Source organism: Cydia splendana, chromosome 8 (genome assembly GCF_910591565.1).
Source record: "Cydia splendana chromosome 8, ilCydSple1.2, whole genome shotgun sequence".
In the NCBI taxonomy this organism is placed as follows: Eukaryota; Metazoa; Arthropoda; class Insecta; order Lepidoptera; family Tortricidae; genus Cydia; species Cydia splendana.
This window is the reverse complement of record NC_085967.1, coordinates 13,600,176-13,619,554: the sequence shown is the minus strand read 5'-3', so window position 1 is coordinate 13,619,554 and position 19,379 is coordinate 13,600,176. Positions and strand designations below refer to the sequence as shown.

At 39.2% G+C, this 19,379-nt stretch overlaps 3 protein-coding genes and 1 long non-coding RNA gene across 4 annotated transcripts in view; 2 read left to right on the top strand and 2 right to left on the bottom strand.

Annotated features, from left to right (window-relative positions):
• LOC134793116 (superkiller complex protein 3) overlaps window positions 1-19,379 on the bottom strand; it is a 331,932-nt gene that overhangs the window by 34,987 nt on the left and 277,566 nt on the right. The gene's annotated exons all lie outside the window — the stretch shown is intronic.
• LOC134793185 (uncharacterized) overlaps window positions 1-19,379 on the bottom strand; it is a 126,593-nt gene that overhangs the window by 38,211 nt on the left and 69,003 nt on the right. The window lies entirely within an intron of this gene.
• The window catches only part of LOC134793110 (rotatin-like), a 66,796-nt gene that overhangs the window by 29,671 nt on the left and 17,746 nt on the right, over window positions 1-19,379 (top strand). The window contains exons 23-30 of the mRNA XM_063764635.1: window positions 4,729-4,837; window positions 5,877-6,102; window positions 6,317-6,483; window positions 7,981-8,148; window positions 8,715-8,975; window positions 10,141-10,319; window positions 10,887-11,088; window positions 13,652-13,830. Of these exons, the coding sequence (XP_063620705.1) occupies window positions 4,729-4,837; window positions 5,877-6,102; window positions 6,317-6,483; window positions 7,981-8,148; window positions 8,715-8,975; window positions 10,141-10,319; window positions 10,887-11,088; window positions 13,652-13,830 (1,491 nt within the window). The remainder of the gene's footprint in view (window positions 1-4,728; window positions 4,838-5,876; window positions 6,103-6,316; window positions 6,484-7,980; window positions 8,149-8,714; window positions 8,976-10,140; window positions 10,320-10,886; window positions 11,089-13,651; window positions 13,831-19,379) is intronic.
• Window positions 1,696-3,835, top strand: LOC134793146 (cytochrome P450 6k1-like). Its single transcript, XM_063764722.1, has 2 exons — window positions 1,696-3,155; window positions 3,429-3,835. Exons 1-2 carry the CDS (start codon window positions 1,850-1,852, stop codon window positions 3,590-3,592), a joined length of 1,470 nt encoding a protein of 489 aa, XP_063620792.1. The 5' UTR covers window positions 1,696-1,849; the 3' UTR covers window positions 3,593-3,835.

The window sequence follows — 19,379 nt, the reverse complement described above, 5'->3', positions numbered from 1 at the left end:
TTTGACGTAACAAACCGTGGAGTGCCAAAAAAATATTCAAGTTTGTTTATGTTTTGGTTATCTTAGAAACTTCTTTGGTTTTCTGATTTATTATAATGAAATGTTACTTCTTGTTACTAAATATTCCCCCTGAACATTATGTGACACTGAACTACTCCAGCTTAAAAATCCGTACTCCTATTTGAAGAACATGAATAGCTCATACTGATTACTGATCTATGTAGTTTATTTATAAAAAAAACATTGGAATAGTTAACGTCTATAGCCAAATAACATTTGTCCATAAACAGATATTTTAAATTCCGACGTCAAAAACAATCACTATTTTCATTTATGTTATTTAAGCTAATTTAATTTACGTTCATTTTGTATCTTTGTAACTTAATTTTTATCAATAAATTAAAGTTAAAATATAATTTTATATCGTTTGAGTTGTTTTTGGCACGGTAAGATTTTATTTATTTATATTTTAATAACTAATACATTTTTACTCTTACTTGATTATATTGCATTTTCTCATGTAAAAACTTCTCTTTTAAGTCCGGTTTGCCTTTATTCTAGTGTTTACTGATTTTTAATTATTTATTTTTTCCATATTTGTCATTGTAAAGTGCAGAGTTAGCATGGTCCAACTCTGTACAGTCTTTGCCATTTAATTGTCTTTGATATTAACAATAACACATGTCTTTGATATTGACCATTGTTTGCAGAGTGATAAATGAATATTTAAATTTAAATTTTTATTTCCTATGCTTGTTTACGAAAGTTATTTAAAACAATCCACCTACATGACTGATGGTTAAGTGACGGTTTTTGTTTTCAATACAATCGTGTGGTACAAGTTTATCTTTTGTTACTGTAAAAATAAGGTCATGAATCATGAAGCGTACTGCGAAGTAGGTACTGCGTTGTTGTTTGAGTTAGGTATTTGACACAACACAGATGAATAATACAGCTAACAATTCTAAAGTTCTTCAGGGTATATACAGTTAAATATAAGGTATTTGTTTTTAGGTATTCGCAATTCATGTGTAGGTTCTTCCCTCAACTTCTTTAAATCAATAAATTTTGCGCGCTATGACTTTCGCAGTTTCATAGAATGGGTACGAAATAATTTATGTTCAGTGCTGTGAAACTACTCAAATTTTACCGCCCTGAAACATAATATCTCCGGATGCGGTTTACAAAACAAAAATCTGGCCTACGTCAGTAATTATTATTGCAATCACGTATCTAATAAATATTTTTGGCAAGATTTCGTCGTTGAGAATGGCAATCGTACAAATTAAGCGAGGACCGGCAAACGTAATGCATACTTAATGTGATGGTGATTATTGGATCTATTTATTCCAGAACACAATGGTCAGCGTAGCGCACAAGTTAAGGTGTAGTATATGCGAGTCACGGGCGCGGTACGTCAACATTCGCGGCCTTGAGCAGGCTTGCCGGCAGCAAAGTATTAAAACTAGAGACAGTAATCTATATCCAAACATTTAGGAATTCTTTTGGATCGTTGAAAACAATGTATACTTCGTCTCTAGTAATCTAGACTAGCTGTATGCTTATAGCATTTATCGTCACTAGAATATTGCTTGCGGTCCGCGCGAATTTTGTTGGTGGAAGATGTACTACTCGGTATATAAATGTACTCTACCGGAGCTCGCGCTTCGTAGGGCTTATCTAGCCGTTGGCCATTCCACGCTTCGCTCACTCGAGCACCGAACCGCGCCCGCAGGCCACGCCGCGCCGTCTCGCCCTGCATTTGTTTACTCACGCTCGAAACGCCGGCATGCTATTATCTGCATTTAATTTTTAAACAATAATTTGAATCAGATAAAGTCAGTGCACAATGTGGCTCAGTGTTGTTCTTTTAGTGGTTTTGTTATCGCTTATTGTTCTGCTTACGGTTTTTCACTATACTACAAATGGAAGAAAATACTGGCTTCAAAGGAAAGTACTTTACCGCGAACCGTGTCCTATTTTCGGGAACTTCGGCGCTACTCTGACATCCCGGCGCAGCTATGCAAAGATGTTAGAATATTTCTATGAGAAGTACAAAAACGAAAAGTATATCGGTATTTTCCAAGCCCGCCGGCCGACGCTGATGGTGCTGGATATGGATATAGCGAAGACTATATTTTCAACAGATTTTTCTAGCTTTAGTGACCGAACAGCGTCGACAACGGACACCAGGCGAGAGCCTCTATTAAGAAATGTGTCAAATATGAGCGGTGCAGAGTGGAAGGCGATGCGGCAAATTATTAGTCCAACGTTCTCCTCAGCAAAAATGAAAGGGATGTTCCCGCTTATATCAGAGTGCGCCCAAAACCTCAGGAATGTCTTGCTTAATTCTCTCGGAGAGGTCGAGGTCCCTGAAGTGATGTGTCGCTACACTACTGATATCATAGGAAGTTGCGCATTCGGTGTCGACCCCGGATCGCTGAAAAATCCTGAATCTCCCTTCCTCAAAATGTCAAAGAAAATGTTTAAAGTAGACCGTGCCACAATTTTGAAACGATATTGTCGAACGTTTTTCCCCAAATTGTTCAAACTGCTGAATTTGAGGAGTTACTCTCCAGACGTTGAAGCCTTTTTCACGTCCACCATTAGCCAGGTGCTCAAAGAGAGACGCTCCGGCGTCCAAAGATGTGATTTTCTACAATTGATGCTGAATGTTCAGGAGACTGAAAAAGAGTTTGAAATGACGGATGCCCTAATTACATCTAATTCGTTTATATTCATGTTGGCGGGGCTGGAGGCTTCTGCAACGACTTTATCGTTTTGTTTGTATCAGTTGGCTAAAGACAAAGAGCTACAGGATCGGGTCAGGGACGAGATAAAGGAATGTATGGAAAGACACGGCGGTTTGAATTTTGAGTCCGTAAGCGCTATGAAGTTTACTGCTCAAGCGGTTACTGAGACGCTGCGCCTGCACCCGCCGACGCCGATGGTCACTCGTCTCTGCACCTCACCTTGTGTGCTCTCTGGCACTGACTTGAAACTTGAACTCAGAAACTCGGTGCTTATCCCTCTCCAGTGCATGCAACGTGATGCCCGCTATTTTCCGGACCCTGAAAAGTTTGACCCAGAACGATTTAACGATCCCAATCCGCCTGCAATTTTCGCTTTCGGTGGCGGTCCGAGAAGTTGCCCAGGTAAGCATCGTCGTTTCAATGACGTCGCTGTCATGCTGTGATAATTCATTTTTTATACAGACATCCTTTGTTCATGCAGAGATATTTTTAAAAGTAATCTGTCATTCTCATAATTGTTTTAAAATTGCCCGTAAACATTGCGGCATTGCGTCTCGATCTCGATACTCTCGATATCTTGATAGGTAATCAATCTTAGAGTTGGACTTTGGACTATGTTGATTAATACCTAGGTATCTTGTTTATTTGCAACTGTACTGTAAACACGTATTGCAGGGGGTCGTTTCGCTTACCTGACGGTGGTGGCGGGGCTCGCGGCCATGCTGAGCGACCTGGAGGTGGCCCCGAGCGCGCGAACTACTCCACGTATTGAATACGACCCCAGGAGTTTCATGCTGAAAAACAAGGGCGGCATATATCTTGAATTCAAGGCTTTATAAATAAATACCGCCTAATATTAAGTCTGATAGTTTAGGTATTTTAACTGGGTAGTTATTGTAAGTGATAACTTTACCTAAGTTATATTTCTCTATGTGTGAAATGCGTACTAAAGGTAATGAGGTGGGTACCAGCGAGTAAAACCAGATATGTATTTAGTAATGAAGAATCATTCATTGCTCTCCCGCACGATATTGTAGGAAAGAGCATCGCCGTGAATCTCGTTTCCAAGTGAAATGCTAATGTGTTTATTTGTATAACTTACCTATATTAATAGGATGAGAGACTGGTTAGAAAATGCAACTATTGTCATAGTTTGAAGTTTTGAATGGTATGATTTACCTGTTTATTAATTACGTACTTAAATGTTTATATGTTATTACTTGCTTACATATTGTTTATATTTAAATATAATGTAAATGGATTATATAAATGTAATTCTATGTAAGTATAAGTATTATGTCCCCATCCTGTGTTATAAAATATTTCGATTACTAAAATAACGTTTCTTGTTTTTCTATAACCTAAGCTGTGTGATATCTTCTTTAACCTAGCGTTTTCCCGGCCTAGCGCCAGGGTCCGCTTTCCTGCTCAATCTTCTCCACTTTGCCCGGTCTTCGGCATCCTCAGGTGTGAGATTGTGAGGTGTGATATACTTACTCGTACTAATAAATAAGGCACAAGCATTTCCAAAAAAAAAAATCCTTTGCTTAATTTGAAAAGTAAATGTGTAAACGAGAACGATGTACTTATATCCGATTGACCTTTCCCTGTAGCCATATCCGCTTGTAACTGGGACATCTAGTAACAAAGGAAATATGCATTTCAAATATTTTTATAAATTGCTTTGATGTGCTGAAAGTGCAAGAAGTCTGTTAAAATTGAATATTCAAGTAAAATACCACATAGTTTAATAGTGAGTTATCACGCAACACCATTCCTTACTTAATATGACTATTAATGTACGTTTTATATAATCATACTGGCTTACTAAAAATTTATTGTTTCTCTGTTGAGTTACGTTAATCAGTGCGTTGATTGTTGTTGGTCAGTTCCTAATTGAATTAAATAGTGGTTTATAATCATGCATAATCATAGTAGAGTTAGAATGTCAAAACAAAATGCCTTTACATTTCAGGTATTGGAGAGTGAAATCTTACTACAGCTTCAAGAATACAACTTTTTGGAAACTTGTATTGATATATTCGTGGAGTTTTGCAATGAAACAAAATACCAGAACCAAATAGGTAAGTGCCGCAACTCATGTCCAATTGTGATGGTGTTTACGAGTGTGAATTTAAATTTATGCGTGTTTATCAACACAACAACGGTATTAAATTTACACTTATATATGAGATTAGATATGATATGACCGGTATATACCTACTGCAAAACTGAGATTGAAATAGTGGGATGAGAAAGCAAGCACGATATGCATGCTGTCGGTAGTGATATTTATAGATAAGTACATGATAAACACATATTCTTTTTTATTATTGACTAGTTCATGCATTTTAAGTATTATGGACATTAGGGTAAAAACTTAAAATCTGCTACATGTCAATTTAGAATATTCGACACACATTTTGCGCAGGCCTACATTTCAAAATTATGTACCTTAGAATTTAAAATATAATAATCGAATAATCTGCTAAATATTTTAACAATGCATTTTGATGAATAATGTATAACGGGATATTTCTTGATCAGCTTTAAGATGCAAAGTGGTATTAAAGCTGATGCAATTCCGAATGTTATGCATCTCAAGCAACCTAGTGCAAAGTAACAATGGCTAGTTATGATCGTTCGCATGGTCTATAAATATTTTAAATCTGTAATAAACATGCTCACAACTTATTATATTTAGTATTTCAAAAACTGATTTATTTTAATTCATTTTCAATGTACCCGAAGGTCGTGAGAGGCGCGATCTGTGATTTTTTTTTGTTAAAATGCCTAATGACATTAATAACAAATTATTAAATCCATTGACGTATATCTAAGGACTGGCCTTACGGGCAATAAGAATGGGGCCAGTACAGCGGTGTGACCCCGCTACAACGCGATTGGTTGATGAGTTCGCATCACGCGCGCGATTGGTCCCAACTAGTTGTGTTAGACTGCACGATTGGCTCGAATTCGTGAGTGACTCCGCTGAACTAGTACCATTTTATGTGCCCGTAAGACCTGTCCTTAGATGTTATGCAATGCAATGATTAAATCAGACTCAGAATCGGCATTTACTGGAATATCAAATTAATAAAATATATACTTATATTTTTTCAGAACCTAACGTTCCAATGTCTCTACTCGAGCGTCGTTCAGAACTGGAAGTGCGGGCTGAGAAATGCGCAGATGTGCGTATATCGCCGTCCATGGGCGCGCAAGTACGCCGCGCACCGACAGCGTCGCTGGTAGCTGCACTCGCCGATGTTCTACACAACGTCGCGGCATTCAAGCAGTGCCCGGTGCAGGCGTGGAACGAGCAAGGGCTGTATCGACTGCTGTTTAGGTATGACATGCCCTTACATAAGCGTCGATTGGAGCTAAAAATGTGTTTAAGTTGGTATGTCGTCGAACATCGATGGAACGCACCGCGCTCTGAGCTAGTTGCGGTGCTAGTCCATGTTCTGAACAATGTCGCTGCGTTTAAACGATTCCGGGCTCGAAACTCAGTTATTAAACTGCAATTATTCTGCAAATAACAATCTGTAATTATATTACAGATGTGCCTCCTGGTCTCGTAGTTCTCCGTTGGACAACAACCGCGTCCGCGCCGCCTCGTGCTGCGCGCTGGTCGCCGCTGCGCCATATAAATGCGTGCGCGCGTCCCTGGCCGCTACTAAGGATTGCTTACACAATCTAATGATGACTCTGACACCTTTGGACGATGGTAAGTTCAGGGACGAATCTTTTGGGTGTTTGTTTCTTGGTACTGTCATTTGGACAACGATCAAGTCCCACAATGGGACGTGTCGTGCGTTAGTCGCTGCTGCGCCGTACAAATGCGTGCGCTTGGCCCAAGCCCCTGCTAACGGATGCTTGGTAAGTTTGAGCGCGACCGTCGGCACGTGCCGCGTGTCGCCGGTCCCTTGGCCCTGGCATTGTTTTGTTTCATATCCTAATGACGAAATGAACGATAGTATGATTCGTATAATAACTAAGCAGTACCATTTAGAGCGTTTTTTTTTAAATACCTTTATTAAATTATTTAATTTAGAGAGTTGTTTAATAGTACAATGTAAGAAAATACAAATGGCGAACCTTAAAAGCCTTAGGGCCATATCTACCAGTCAACTATTAAACTATTTAATCGGAAAATCCCGATAAGCTCACGTACACCTCACTTACGTATTTATTATGATTGAGTCAGTATTAACGACATTAACGTGAGGATAATCTTTTTTTGGGCTCATTTTATCTGCTATCAGCTATTAGTATACATACATTATTGGTTATCAATCAACAAATGTTAACAGTTGTGACATCACAATTTTATTGTTATTACTTTATTGACGTACTGCTACTGACATGTCATGACTTGTTAAGAGGATAGTGGACGGCCGCTTCTCTATACAAACGTAGTACCCATTTCCCTCCCTGGTTATTGATATTATGAATCATATTTATATACACAATTGATTGCATATCAGTCGCAGGGGCATGGGTGTGGTTAATATACATCAAATTACGTAAACATATTTTGTATAATGTTAATCTGTAGAGAGGAAAATGGGGACTTCGTGTGGATCAGGAATCGGTCACATAATTTGGTCCCCTTTCTTCTTAGGGGGCTTCTTTCTAATTCGCGGTTTTTATCGATTTTTGAGAAGTTTTGAGCCGTTACTTCTACATTTGAACATCACTACATCTTACAAAACAAAGTCCCCTGCCGCGTCTGTCTGTTTGTGTGTTTGTATGTTCGCGATTAAAACTATTGAACGGATTTTCATGCGGTTTTCACCTATCAATAGAGTGATTCTTGAGGAAGGTTTAGGTGTGTAATTTGTTAATCCATGTGAAGCCGGGGCGGGTCGCTAGTAGAAGAAAACAAACGGCTATCGGTTCTTCAATCTCTTATCTCCATTTTTGTCTACCGGATTTTGAAAGAAATGTATACTTATTTTTTATGATTTTTATAAAACATTGTCTAAAAAAACACTTTTTTCGTAACTCGATTGCTGTGAAGGATCTTACATATACGAAATCTATATACAGTTAACTACAATACGGAAGACCAAGGCTAGCCCAGCCAGGCTAGTATCATGCTGAGTCGGGACCATTTCGTGGCTTATATGTTGTTGTTTTTTTATTTTATTTTTTGCCTCAAACAAACGCTCTCTATTCTATTCTATTTTCTATTCTCAATAGGAAAATTTTTCAATTTCAGACGAATTGAACTGCGACGCACTTGCAGCACGAACTCAAGCGTTGCTCCTCCTCGGTTCTCTGCTGCCAGACCGATCGACTGGTGATTCCGTCTGGACCCAGCTGCGGACCGGACCGTCAGCACCGTTCTTCAGTTTATTACTGCAGTGCTTGGAAAGTGATGTCACAGGTAATAAACTACTAATCTTGTGTACATTTTCCTGTTCATTGATAAAATGTTCTGTGAAATAGTTGAACAATTGCATCATTTCTATGTGTATTTTACGATGTCACATGTACAGTCAACTGTAAAAATATGGGTCTAAGACAACTTACTCAAAAATATGTCCCATAGTTCTTAATTCACTGACATAAGAGTTATGGGACATATTTTTGAGATGATTTGTACACCCATATTTTTACAGTTGACTGTACCTCTATTCGGTACTATGTTGATGTCATCCAGTCTGGTAATAACCTAGAAATTTCCCTTCACGGTTTAAAACGTTCATGATGTCGGAACTAAATTCTTCCGTATTGTCTGAATTTTCATCTCTTAGCGTGAATTTAATGTATAACTACAGGTAACCCGATAAATTCGGCAATACTACTATGTTTATTTATTTCTGATTATAGTCTAACCAACTTCTTCCATTCGCTTTTTTGTAGTGATGATTTTACGGTTAGATCACACATCGCTTGTTCTTACTTTACAAGCACTAACATTAGATCACCTCTGTAAGTTTATGCTTTCAGATTTCCAAGATGCAGCCTTATTCTGTCTCACCCAACTTTCACAATCAGCTGCGAACCGCAAACACCCAGACAAGACACAAGACGAATCCTGCATACAACTATTGGACAACATGAAAGCGCTTCGCTTCGATAATCGGGACCTCAGCGCTGGCGACGCGAAGGATTGTCAGCCAGAGTATTTAGTAGAGGAGCTGTGCCGAGCCCTGATGCAGATTTACCAGAATATGGCTATGCAAGGGAACGTACATGAATCTAGTCAAGGTAAGGCTTTATAGTTTTGTGTAGGTACTGGTGCAGTGTAGTAGTAGCGATGAGCGAGTGTTTTCTCACGATTAATATAAACATTTATTTTATCCTCAATATAGTCTGTATTTATATACACGCAAGTTTCTGACGATTACTAGTCGCTATCTCGCCGACGGTCTGATCTGCCTATGCTAATTTCAATAATTCAAAACATTTTTACAAATCTCGTGTCACATCGATTTCTCTTGCTGCTAGTAACTTAGTATGTAAACTGATTGTGGTAAATTCATCGGCAGAAAACTCGTAGCGATATGTGTTCTTCAATACTGTTTGTAATACTAATAGTGCGGCAGTTATAATGACGTTGCGTTTTAACTCGGATCTCTTCGTTTGACATAATTATTGGACGTCATAATGTAATGTTTGTCAGATCATCATTAGTCATAATTTTGAAACCGTTAACTTTTCAGGATTTTCGTAAGGTTGTCCTATAGATAGTCTAGGTTAGGTTAGGTTTGTTTTATGGCGATCCTGAAAAGTTACGCGTTTCTGAGAAAAACCAAACTATGACTAACGAAAATGCGGACAAACAATACATTATGACTTAAAACTTTATGGGAGACAATAAAGACCCGTGTTAACTAGTGACTTGAAACTTTATTTATAAATTCGATAAGATACAGAGCAAACTAAATATTGATCCGCTCAAATGATAGAACTAATTGCATTCCATTTGTTGATTAATTCCACTAAAAGGTAAACAGTTTATAGATTAGATAAATCTCGTCTAGCTGAATGTTGTTTGCTGAAATTATGGATGTTATCTATATATCGTATGTATTTATCTATATAAATATGTCTAATGTATATTGTCGTCTAGTACCCATGGTGCAAAGGTAAGCAGGGTAAGATAAGCAGCTTAGTTCGGGGCTATGTTCATCTGTGTAAGATTGCTCCAAAATATGTATTTATTTATACCTAAGGTTTGTTTTTAATTTTTAACAAGAAGAAACGTCTGCAAATGCTATTAAGCTTAGAATAAATTTAAAAGTGGAAAAATTACTGTCTTGGGTGGGACTTGAACTCACGGTCTCGATCGATCCAGAGACCGTGAGTTCAAGTCTCACCCAAGACAGTAATTATTCCACTTTTAAATTTATTCTAAGGTTTCTTTTTTTAGATGAGCGCTGGTGCCGTCTCTGCTCGTGCCTTGCATCCCTGCTGTCAGTGAGCGCTCGTGGCAGACTGTACAGCGTGCACCGACAATTCCCACGAACTCTGCTAGCCACGCTACAGACTGTGCGAGATAGACTGTCTATGGTAGGGCAGCCCGTTGAAGTTATCAGGAATGCGAATAATGTAAGTAGTAAAAAATTTAACATTTGTTGTAGTAGTACCTTAACCTGTAATTCACTTTATTGGATAGAAAATTAATTACAAACAAGAGGAATAAAAACCGGCCACGTGATAGTCGGACTCGCGCACGAAGGGTTCCGTACCATTACGCAGAAACGGCCATAAAAAACACGTTTGTTGTATGGGAGCCCCACTTTAATATTTATTTTATTTTGTTTTTAATATTTGTTTTTATAGCGGCAACAGTATTACATTATCTGTCAACATTTCAACTGGCTAGCTATCACGTTTTTGAGTGACAGCCTGACAGACAGACGGACAGCGGAGTCTTAGTAATAGGGTCCCGTTTTTCCCTTTGGGTACGGAACCCTAAAAAGGGATAACATGTATAAACAAAGACTTTGGTATAAGATGATTGTTTTACGCCTAAACAAATCAAATAGCAATAATTGGTAAACAGAAAGGAATAAGTAACATAATAGAATATCAGTGAAGGCTCTACCTGTCCCCAGAAACCCATCGATACTACGGCGTTTGGCGATAAACGAAATAACAAAATGTTTATTCCAGAATCCAACCCTGCGGACATTGTACTGGCTGCTAACCCTAATCAGTTGTTTGATGACGGATTGTCTGCCGGCGAAGGAGAGTTTAGCGGAAGACAACATAGCGCTGTCGCTCAACCGACTTTGGCCTTGGTGCATGATGACCGAGCCGCTAAGGGAAGCTGTGGTTCATCTCCTGTTGACGTTCACTAACAACTGCCCCAAAGGTAAGAACATTTAACTAGCTGATTGTCTGCCGGCGAAGGAAAGTTTAGCAGAAGACAACATAGCGTTGTCGCTCAACCGGCTCTGGCCTTGGTGTATGATGACCGAGTCGCTAAAGCTGGACTTCCGAGCAAAGCGGCTCTGACGCAACGGCCGCAGCGTCAGAGCCGCTGCGTCAGTGTCGCAGCGTCAACTGACGCAGATTCGCTTCCGAGCGGCGCGAATCCGGCGACAGTCGCAGTTGTTATTCCATACGGTGCAGACGTGATATATGCTGAACTGATCAATTATGATAATATTATTAGAAGAAGAGGAGGATGACTATCTTTTTCTTCGTTACTTTTATAGTATGGAGCGAAGCCTACCCAACTCCATTTTCAAAAGTAGAATAGGTGAAGGCACTTATAGCATCTTGAAAAAGACGTTCACTAACAACTGCCCCAAAGGTAAGAACATTTAACTAGCTGTTTGTCTGCCGACGACCGAAGGTTTAGCGGAAGACAACATAGCGCTGTCGCTCAACCGGCTCTAGCCTTAGTGTATGATGACCGAGTCGCTAAGGGAAGCCATGGTTCATCTACTGTTGACGTTCACTAACAATTGTCCCAAAGGTAAGAACATTTAACCAGCTGTTTGTCTGCCGACGACGGAAGGTTTAGCGGAAGACAACATAGCGCTGTCGCTCAACCGACTCTGGCCTTGGTGTCTGATGACCGAACCACTGAGGGAAGCCGTGGTTAATTTACTGTTTACGTTCACCAACAACTGCCCCAAAGGTAATAACATTTCACTAGCTGTTTGTATGCCAGCGACGGAAAGATTATCGGAAGACAACATAGCGCTGTCGCTGAACCTACTCTGGCCTTGGTGCATGATGACCGAGCCGCTAAGGGAAGCCGTGGTTCATCTACTGTTGACGTTCACTAACAATTGTCCCAAAGGTAAGAACATTTAACTAGCTGATTGTCTGCCGGCGAAGGAAAGTTTAGCGGAAGACAACATAGCGTTGTCGCTCAACCGACTCTGGCCTTGGTGCATGATGACCGAGCCGCTAAGGGAAGCTGTGGTTCATCTACTGTTGGACGTTCACTAACAATTGTCCCAAAGGTAAGAACATTTCACTAGCTGTTTGTCTGCCGACGACGGAAGGTTTAGCGGAAGACAACATAGCGCTGTCGCTCAACCGACTCTGGCCTTGGTGTCTGATGACCGAACCACTGAGGGAAGCCGTAGTTCATCTACTGTTGACGTTCACTAACAATTGTCCCAAAGGTAAGAACATTTCACTAACTGTTTGTCTGCCGACGACGGAAGGTTTAGCGGAAGACAACATAGCGCTGTCGCTCAACCGGCTCTAGCCTTAATGTATGATGACCGAGTCGCTAAGGGAAGTTGTGGTTCATCTACTGTTGACGTTCACTAACGATTGTCCCAAAGGTAAGAACATTTCACTAGCTGTTTTTCTGTCGACGACGGAAGGTTTAGCGGAAGACAACATAGCACTGTCGCTCAACCGGCTCTAGCCTTGGTGTATGATGACCGAGCCGCTAAGGGAAGCTGTGGTTCATCTACTGTTGGACGTTCACTAACAATTGTCCCAAAGGTAAGAACATTTCACTAGCTGTTTGTCTGCCGACGACGGAAGGTTTAGCGGAAGACAACATAGCGCTGTCGCTCAACCGACTCTGGCCTTGGTGTCTGATGACCGAACCACTGAGGGAAGCCGTAGTTCATCTACTGTTGACGTTCACTAACAATTGTCCCAAAGGTAAGAACATTTCACTAACTGTTTGTCTGCCGACGACGGAAGGTTTAGCGGAAGACAACATAGCGCTGTCGCTCAACCGGCTCTAGCCTTAATGTATGATGACCGAGTCGCTAAGGGTAGTTGTGGTTCATCTACTGTTGACGTTCACTAACGATTGTCCCAAAGGTAAGAACATTTCACTAGCTGTTTTTCTGTCGACGACGGAAGGTTTAGCGGAAGACAACATAGCACTGTCGCTCAACCGGCTCTAGCCTTGGTGTATGATGACCGCGTCGCTAAGGGTAGCTGTGGTTCATCTACTGTTGACGTTCACTAACAATTGTCCCAAAGGTAAGAACATTTCTAGTTGATTGTCTGTCAGCGACGGAAAGATTAGCGGAAGACATCATAACGTTGTCGCTCAACCGCTCAACTCTGAATTTATAATAGCTAAAGAGCAAAAAAATAGAACTAAAACATTAAGGGTCAGTTGCACTAAACTGTTTATCATCGTTAAAGAGTTCGCTAAATTGTATTGTATGGAAAGTTTCATAGTAAACCGCCGCGGGGCGCCGGGTGACGTTGATCAGTCTGTCATGTGGATGGTGCAACTGGCACTAAATAAGCGAAATAAACTACTTATTCCATGTCACGTGACTAGCCTGAACATATAGTTTACCAAAGGATTGACATTTCAAACATAGATAGAGAGAATCATACACTAGTACTAGCACCCAAAAGAAAATGAGTATAGTTGTTCTTATTTACTGACAAATTTGATTTGACCAACTATACTTATGCTGATTATTGATTTGCAGCATGGAGCGCAATGTGCCTGTGCGTCGCCGGGCGCAGCCTGCTACTGGAGTGTTGCTCTCTCCTGAGCCGCGAGGTGGCAGCCGCGAGCCGTGCGCGCTCCGAGCTCGCGCTGCTGGCCTGCGTGCGCGTGCTGCGCCACACCGTCGACCACCACCACTGTCGCGCCGTCATACTGAAGGTACATTCTGGCAGGCATTCTGTGTCAGTTACAAAGGCGTGAAAATTAACCCTTTGCCAGGCTGACAGTTCAAAAATGACAATCGAATGTCAGTCTTACTGATTGAAAATAGAACACATGTTTGAAGTGCCGTGCGTGGATATCTCTTAGGCCCACTTGCACTATACTACTAATCCGGGGATAACCGGTTAAATCGTTAACCTAGTGTCAAATTGTACTGGTAACTCCAGGTTTAACCGGTTAACGCCGGATGAGTGGAATGGTGCGAGTGGGCCTTAGCCTGGTAAAGGATTAAACAAATATACAGATACTGCACAGACAGTATAACCGCGTAGATTTGTAATCCCATATTTTACAATTACAGCTTAAGGCGCGGTGTGTAGTAAAATGCGCTTTTTTGTCACCATATTTACAGACTTTTACAAGGATTTCATGCATTATTTTCTAGTATGTATAACTTCAGTCCTTGAACTACGTTATTGCTTGTCAGAAACACGACGGCTCATTATTTTCTCGATAGAATCTTAAGTTGAAAACATGCCTAACACTGTCTTTATTTCCTTATGTCAGAAGTACTACGTCGAAAATGTATGTGAAACTTACTTTAGTCGATAGCTTTTAAGTAAATCTTCATTATTGCTTGTCCTTTTATCGATACGTAAATTTTTTCATTCATCATTTTATGAATTCAACATTTTGCCTACTGAATTACACCCTACGCGGCAATACCTTGCGCCCATTCCTCACGCCAGTACGCCCGTGACCACTGTCAGCGTCGCACCTATGCTAGTTTAGCGGACGGTTCATAAAATGGGTAATCACAGTATAAATATGCAAATATGTTATACACACAATGATTTTCAACATACTTACGAAGAAAATCAAAATAATTCTTAAATACGGTGACATTTCAGACATTCGTCCGTCATATTGTCATTTTATAACAAGTTGAGCAGCAAAGGCACACACCCATCTAACCAATCCGGAATTCAGTCACGATTGATAAATTGTGTAAACATATTTTATAAAAGGCTATTAAATTAATCAATTAATTGAATAATTTTTAAACATATGTAGATATACAGGATTCCAATAATAGGAGATCCCACATATATGGTCGACCTTCACCAACCTGTCTGACGGATGAAATTATGAAAATATGAAAGAAAATATGTTCCAGAACATAAATAAATAGGGTTGCCTAAAGAAATATGGTCAAGGCTATTTTTAATAAAAAAAATTTTTTCGGCAAATTTCACCGATTTGTCTGACGAACGAAATAAGTTTCAATGGAAAGTATACAACTTGTACAACATAAATCAACTAGGTTGCCTATCTTTTTCCGGTCACTATTATGTGGTTGCCGTGTTTAAAGCTGGACTTCCGAGCAAAGCGGCTCTGACGCAACGGCCGCAGCGTCAGAGTCGCTGCGTCAGTGTCGCAACGTTAACTGACGCAGATTCGCTTCCGAGCGGCGCGACTCTGGCGACAGTCGCAGTTGTTATTCCATACGGTGCAGACGTGATGAACCGATTAATTATGAAAATATTATTAGAAGAAGAGGAGGATGACGATCTTTTGCTTCGTTACTTTTACTGTGGAGCGAAGCCTACCCAACTCAATTTTCATAAGTAGAATAGGGTAAAGGCACTTATAGCATTTTGAAAAAAAAAGCATTTAAACGAGAACGATGACAAATTCAGGAGCTTTAATATTCATTTTTTAGATATTCTAATTATTGACATAAGCTCAAAACCACGTGCGATCGCAGCGACTGCGCGACAGTGCTTGCGCGAACGTAGCACGGCCGCTATCGCCGACCGATACTGACGCGGCGCCACTGTCGCTACGATAGTGACGCTGCGCTCGGAAGTAAGTTCATACATTTCCATACTGCATAATACTATCGCTCTGTCGCCGCGTCAGTGTCGCTGCGTTAGTGTCGCCGGAGCCGCTTTGGTCGGAAGTCTACCTTAGAGGTGATTTTATATCGATAATTGCACTCATTTGTCTGACGCTTGAATTATACATCAAAATGATGGTAATTTTATTTCAAGTACAATGGTATAGGGTTTCCTGCGAAAATCCGGTCACAAATAAGGGTTGCCAGGCTTTTAATTAAAATAAGAAGGGAAGACTTTTAGCGATAACTCATAAACGGCTTAACTGATCAAGTTTGTTCTAATTTTATTTGATTTAGTTTTTTAAGCACTATTTTCATGATTTTTTTCATATTTTTTGGACTTTGAAAAACTTTTTTTTTCTTTCTAAACGATTATTTCCGAAATGATTCACTTTATCAAGAAATGTTGTTTAAAGACCCCTGTTTATTTTGAAAGGCCTATCTAACGATACCCCACACTATAAGGTTGAAACGATAAAAAATTGTCACACACATTTTGTTTCTTTCAAAGCGATTATTCCCGAAAATATTCACTTTATTAAAAAATGTTCTTCTAAAACCCCTATTCATTTTGAAAGACCTTTCCAACAACATCCCATACAATAGTGTTGACACGAAAATCCTCACGACCATTTTGTTTTTCCTAAAATATTTACCTACTTTATCAAAAAATGTTTTCTAAAAAACCGTATTTATTTTAAAAGACCTATCCAACGACATGTCACACTATAGGGATGAAGCGAAAAAAAATTTCATGCCCACTTTTCATATAAGGGGGCCACTACCCTATTAAATATATTTTCTAGTTTTTATTTTACGACTTTGTCAGCGTAACTGATTTATATATTCTTGCTTATTCTAAACTAAAAATTTGATTTATGATAAACAATTACGAAAAAAAACGTTTTCTTAAATCGACTTTTTTATATCTATGTTAACTTTAACAACCCTAAAGTAATGATGGTTACATATCAGAATACCGAAAACTGATTTACCTAATGTTGAATCACCTATGCTTGATTCACCTATTTTTAAATTACCTATCAATCATTTTACCTAAACATTGACTGACCTAAGTTTATAATACCTAAGCTTAAATAACCTAATGGACGAAATACCGAATGCACGATATACCTAATGCACGTTTTACCTACTGCACGTTTCACCTAAAGCTATTGTACCTAATGCACGAATCACCTATAGCTGATATACCTAATGGACGATACACCTAAAGCTGATATACCTAATGAACGATGTACCTAAATTTGATTTATCTAATGGACGAAATACCTAAAACTGTTAAACCTATCGCACGAAATACCTAAAGTTGATATACTTCCTGCACGCATTACCTAATGCCGATATGCCTAATGCACGGAATACCTAAAGTCTATATACCTAGTACAAAATTCATATCATTTTGCCGAATGATCAAGTCGCAACCCAATAAATCGTATGATTTCCCAACCTTACAGTAGAAACTGTTTGTTTGGATAACAACTTAAAAATACACTTTTTGAAACGCTTCTTTTTAGGTAGTAGAATGATTTCTGAAGTCTAATACAAAATTGGTTATTTTATCTTATCAAAAACGTAATTATTGTAAGTTAGCATCATGACGATGAAATAAAAGTCGGTTTTGGCACTGTTTGGTCGCAGTTAACCTAACACGCTCCTCCTCGCTTTGCTCGTCGTCGCACCTATCTCGACTCTGGCAAATGACTAGACCTTATATTATAATAAAAAATAGTAAGTCAATTGAATGATTTGGCTAAAAAATTTATACCAAATGTTGTAAGTATGTCCTAATAATATTCTACTAAACAATAATTATATTTTTGATTTTAGGTACATATTTTGTTCACTAAGTGCATCGAGTTCAGGCATTTCGTGCATTAGGTGTATCGAATTTAGGTATTTCGTTCATTAGGTATGTTAACTTTAGGTAATTTGATCATTAGGTATACCGACTTTAGGTAATTCGTGCAGTAGGTATGTTAACTTTAGGCAATTCGATCATTAGGAATACCGAGTTTAGGTATTTCGTGCATTAGGTATATCAACATTAGGTGTTTCATGTATTAGGTATATTAGCTTTAGGTATTTCGAGTATTAGGTGTTTCAACTTTAGGTAAATCGAGCATAGGTATTCTGAGCTTAGGTAAACCAATTGTAGGTGAAACGTGCAATAGGTAATTCGTTCATTAGGTGTTATGAGCTTAGGTTAATTGGTCATTAGGTATTTTAAAAAATAGGTGAAACGAGCATAGGTGATTCAACATTAGGTAAATCGATTTTCGGTATTCTGATATGTAACCGTAATGATCGTAGCATTCGTAACGTAAACATAAAAATAACCAAATTTGTAGGTTTTTTTTTTTTGCTTAAAGGGATAAGTTCGCCTTTGTACTAATGATGAATGTAATTTTTCCTGTTTTGTTTTGATTTTTGTAAAAGTGTTTTGAGGGGGGGGGGGGGGGGGGGGGGGAATTTTATGTTAAAACTTTTGTTATTGTTTTGTATGCTATTCGTACAGATATTCGAGATATGAGCAAAAATATGAAAAAGGTACCTTCACCCCCCTTCCCCCTACACCCTCAGCACACCCGCTAAGCTCGAGGACTTTAAGTATGTTTATCTGGACACTACAAGGTATAACTGAGCCAATTTTCAAAATTATACGAATTATTTCCGCAGTTTTTTAGGGTTCCGTGCCCAAAGGGTAAAACGGCACCCTATTACTAAGACTCCGCTGTCCGTCCGTCCGTTCGTCCGTCCGTCCGTCTGTCTGTCACCAGGCTGTATCTCACGCACCGTGATAGCTAGACAGTTGAAATTTTCACAGATGTGTAAATTAAGATTTTAGTGGGGCTCCCATACAACAAACGTGATTTTAGACCGAAGTTAAGCAACGTCGGGCGGGGTCAGTACTTGGATGGGTGACCGTTTTTTTTTTTTGCCGTTTTTTGCATTATGGTACGGAACCCTTCGTGCGCGAGTCCGACTCGCACTTGCCCGGTTTTTTTATTTTCTTGACCTATTAACTAACTCGAATATCGAAGTAGAAGTGTTTTTTGCCATTACACTCTTTAAATGCTTGACTTTTACTCGTCAATTCAAAATTAGAAAAATAGAAATTACAGTTAGAGTTATAATTCTTTTTTGTGAAGATTGTGAGGGGGCAGGAAGAGGAGCCTCACGGGGATGATGGGAATCAAAAGGCAGGATCCAGAGCGATGAGGGGTATTTATTATTTAAATAAAAAGGCACAATATGTGCCTTGGTGAGGATGTAGATATATATCTGGAAGGTGTGCAGGGCCACAAAACGAGCACTATACTGAACTGCACGCACTTATGAATTATTACGTTTACGTTTAACTAATAAAAATCACACTTAAACGGTCGTGTTTAGGAACTTGGGAAGTACAGTCTGTTAGATTAAATGATGTTTATCGATCAGAGTATGTGATCGAACTGAAAATAAAAATCATTGAATGGAATTTGGAATAGGATTTGAATTTCAAAAGGGAATTTAGAATTTGTATGGTGCCAGAAATAGTATGAAGGTCGATAGTGTAACGCTTCGTTACACGCACCGTTACAAAGATAGCTAATTTTATCTACTTATTGGAGCTATGCATAAC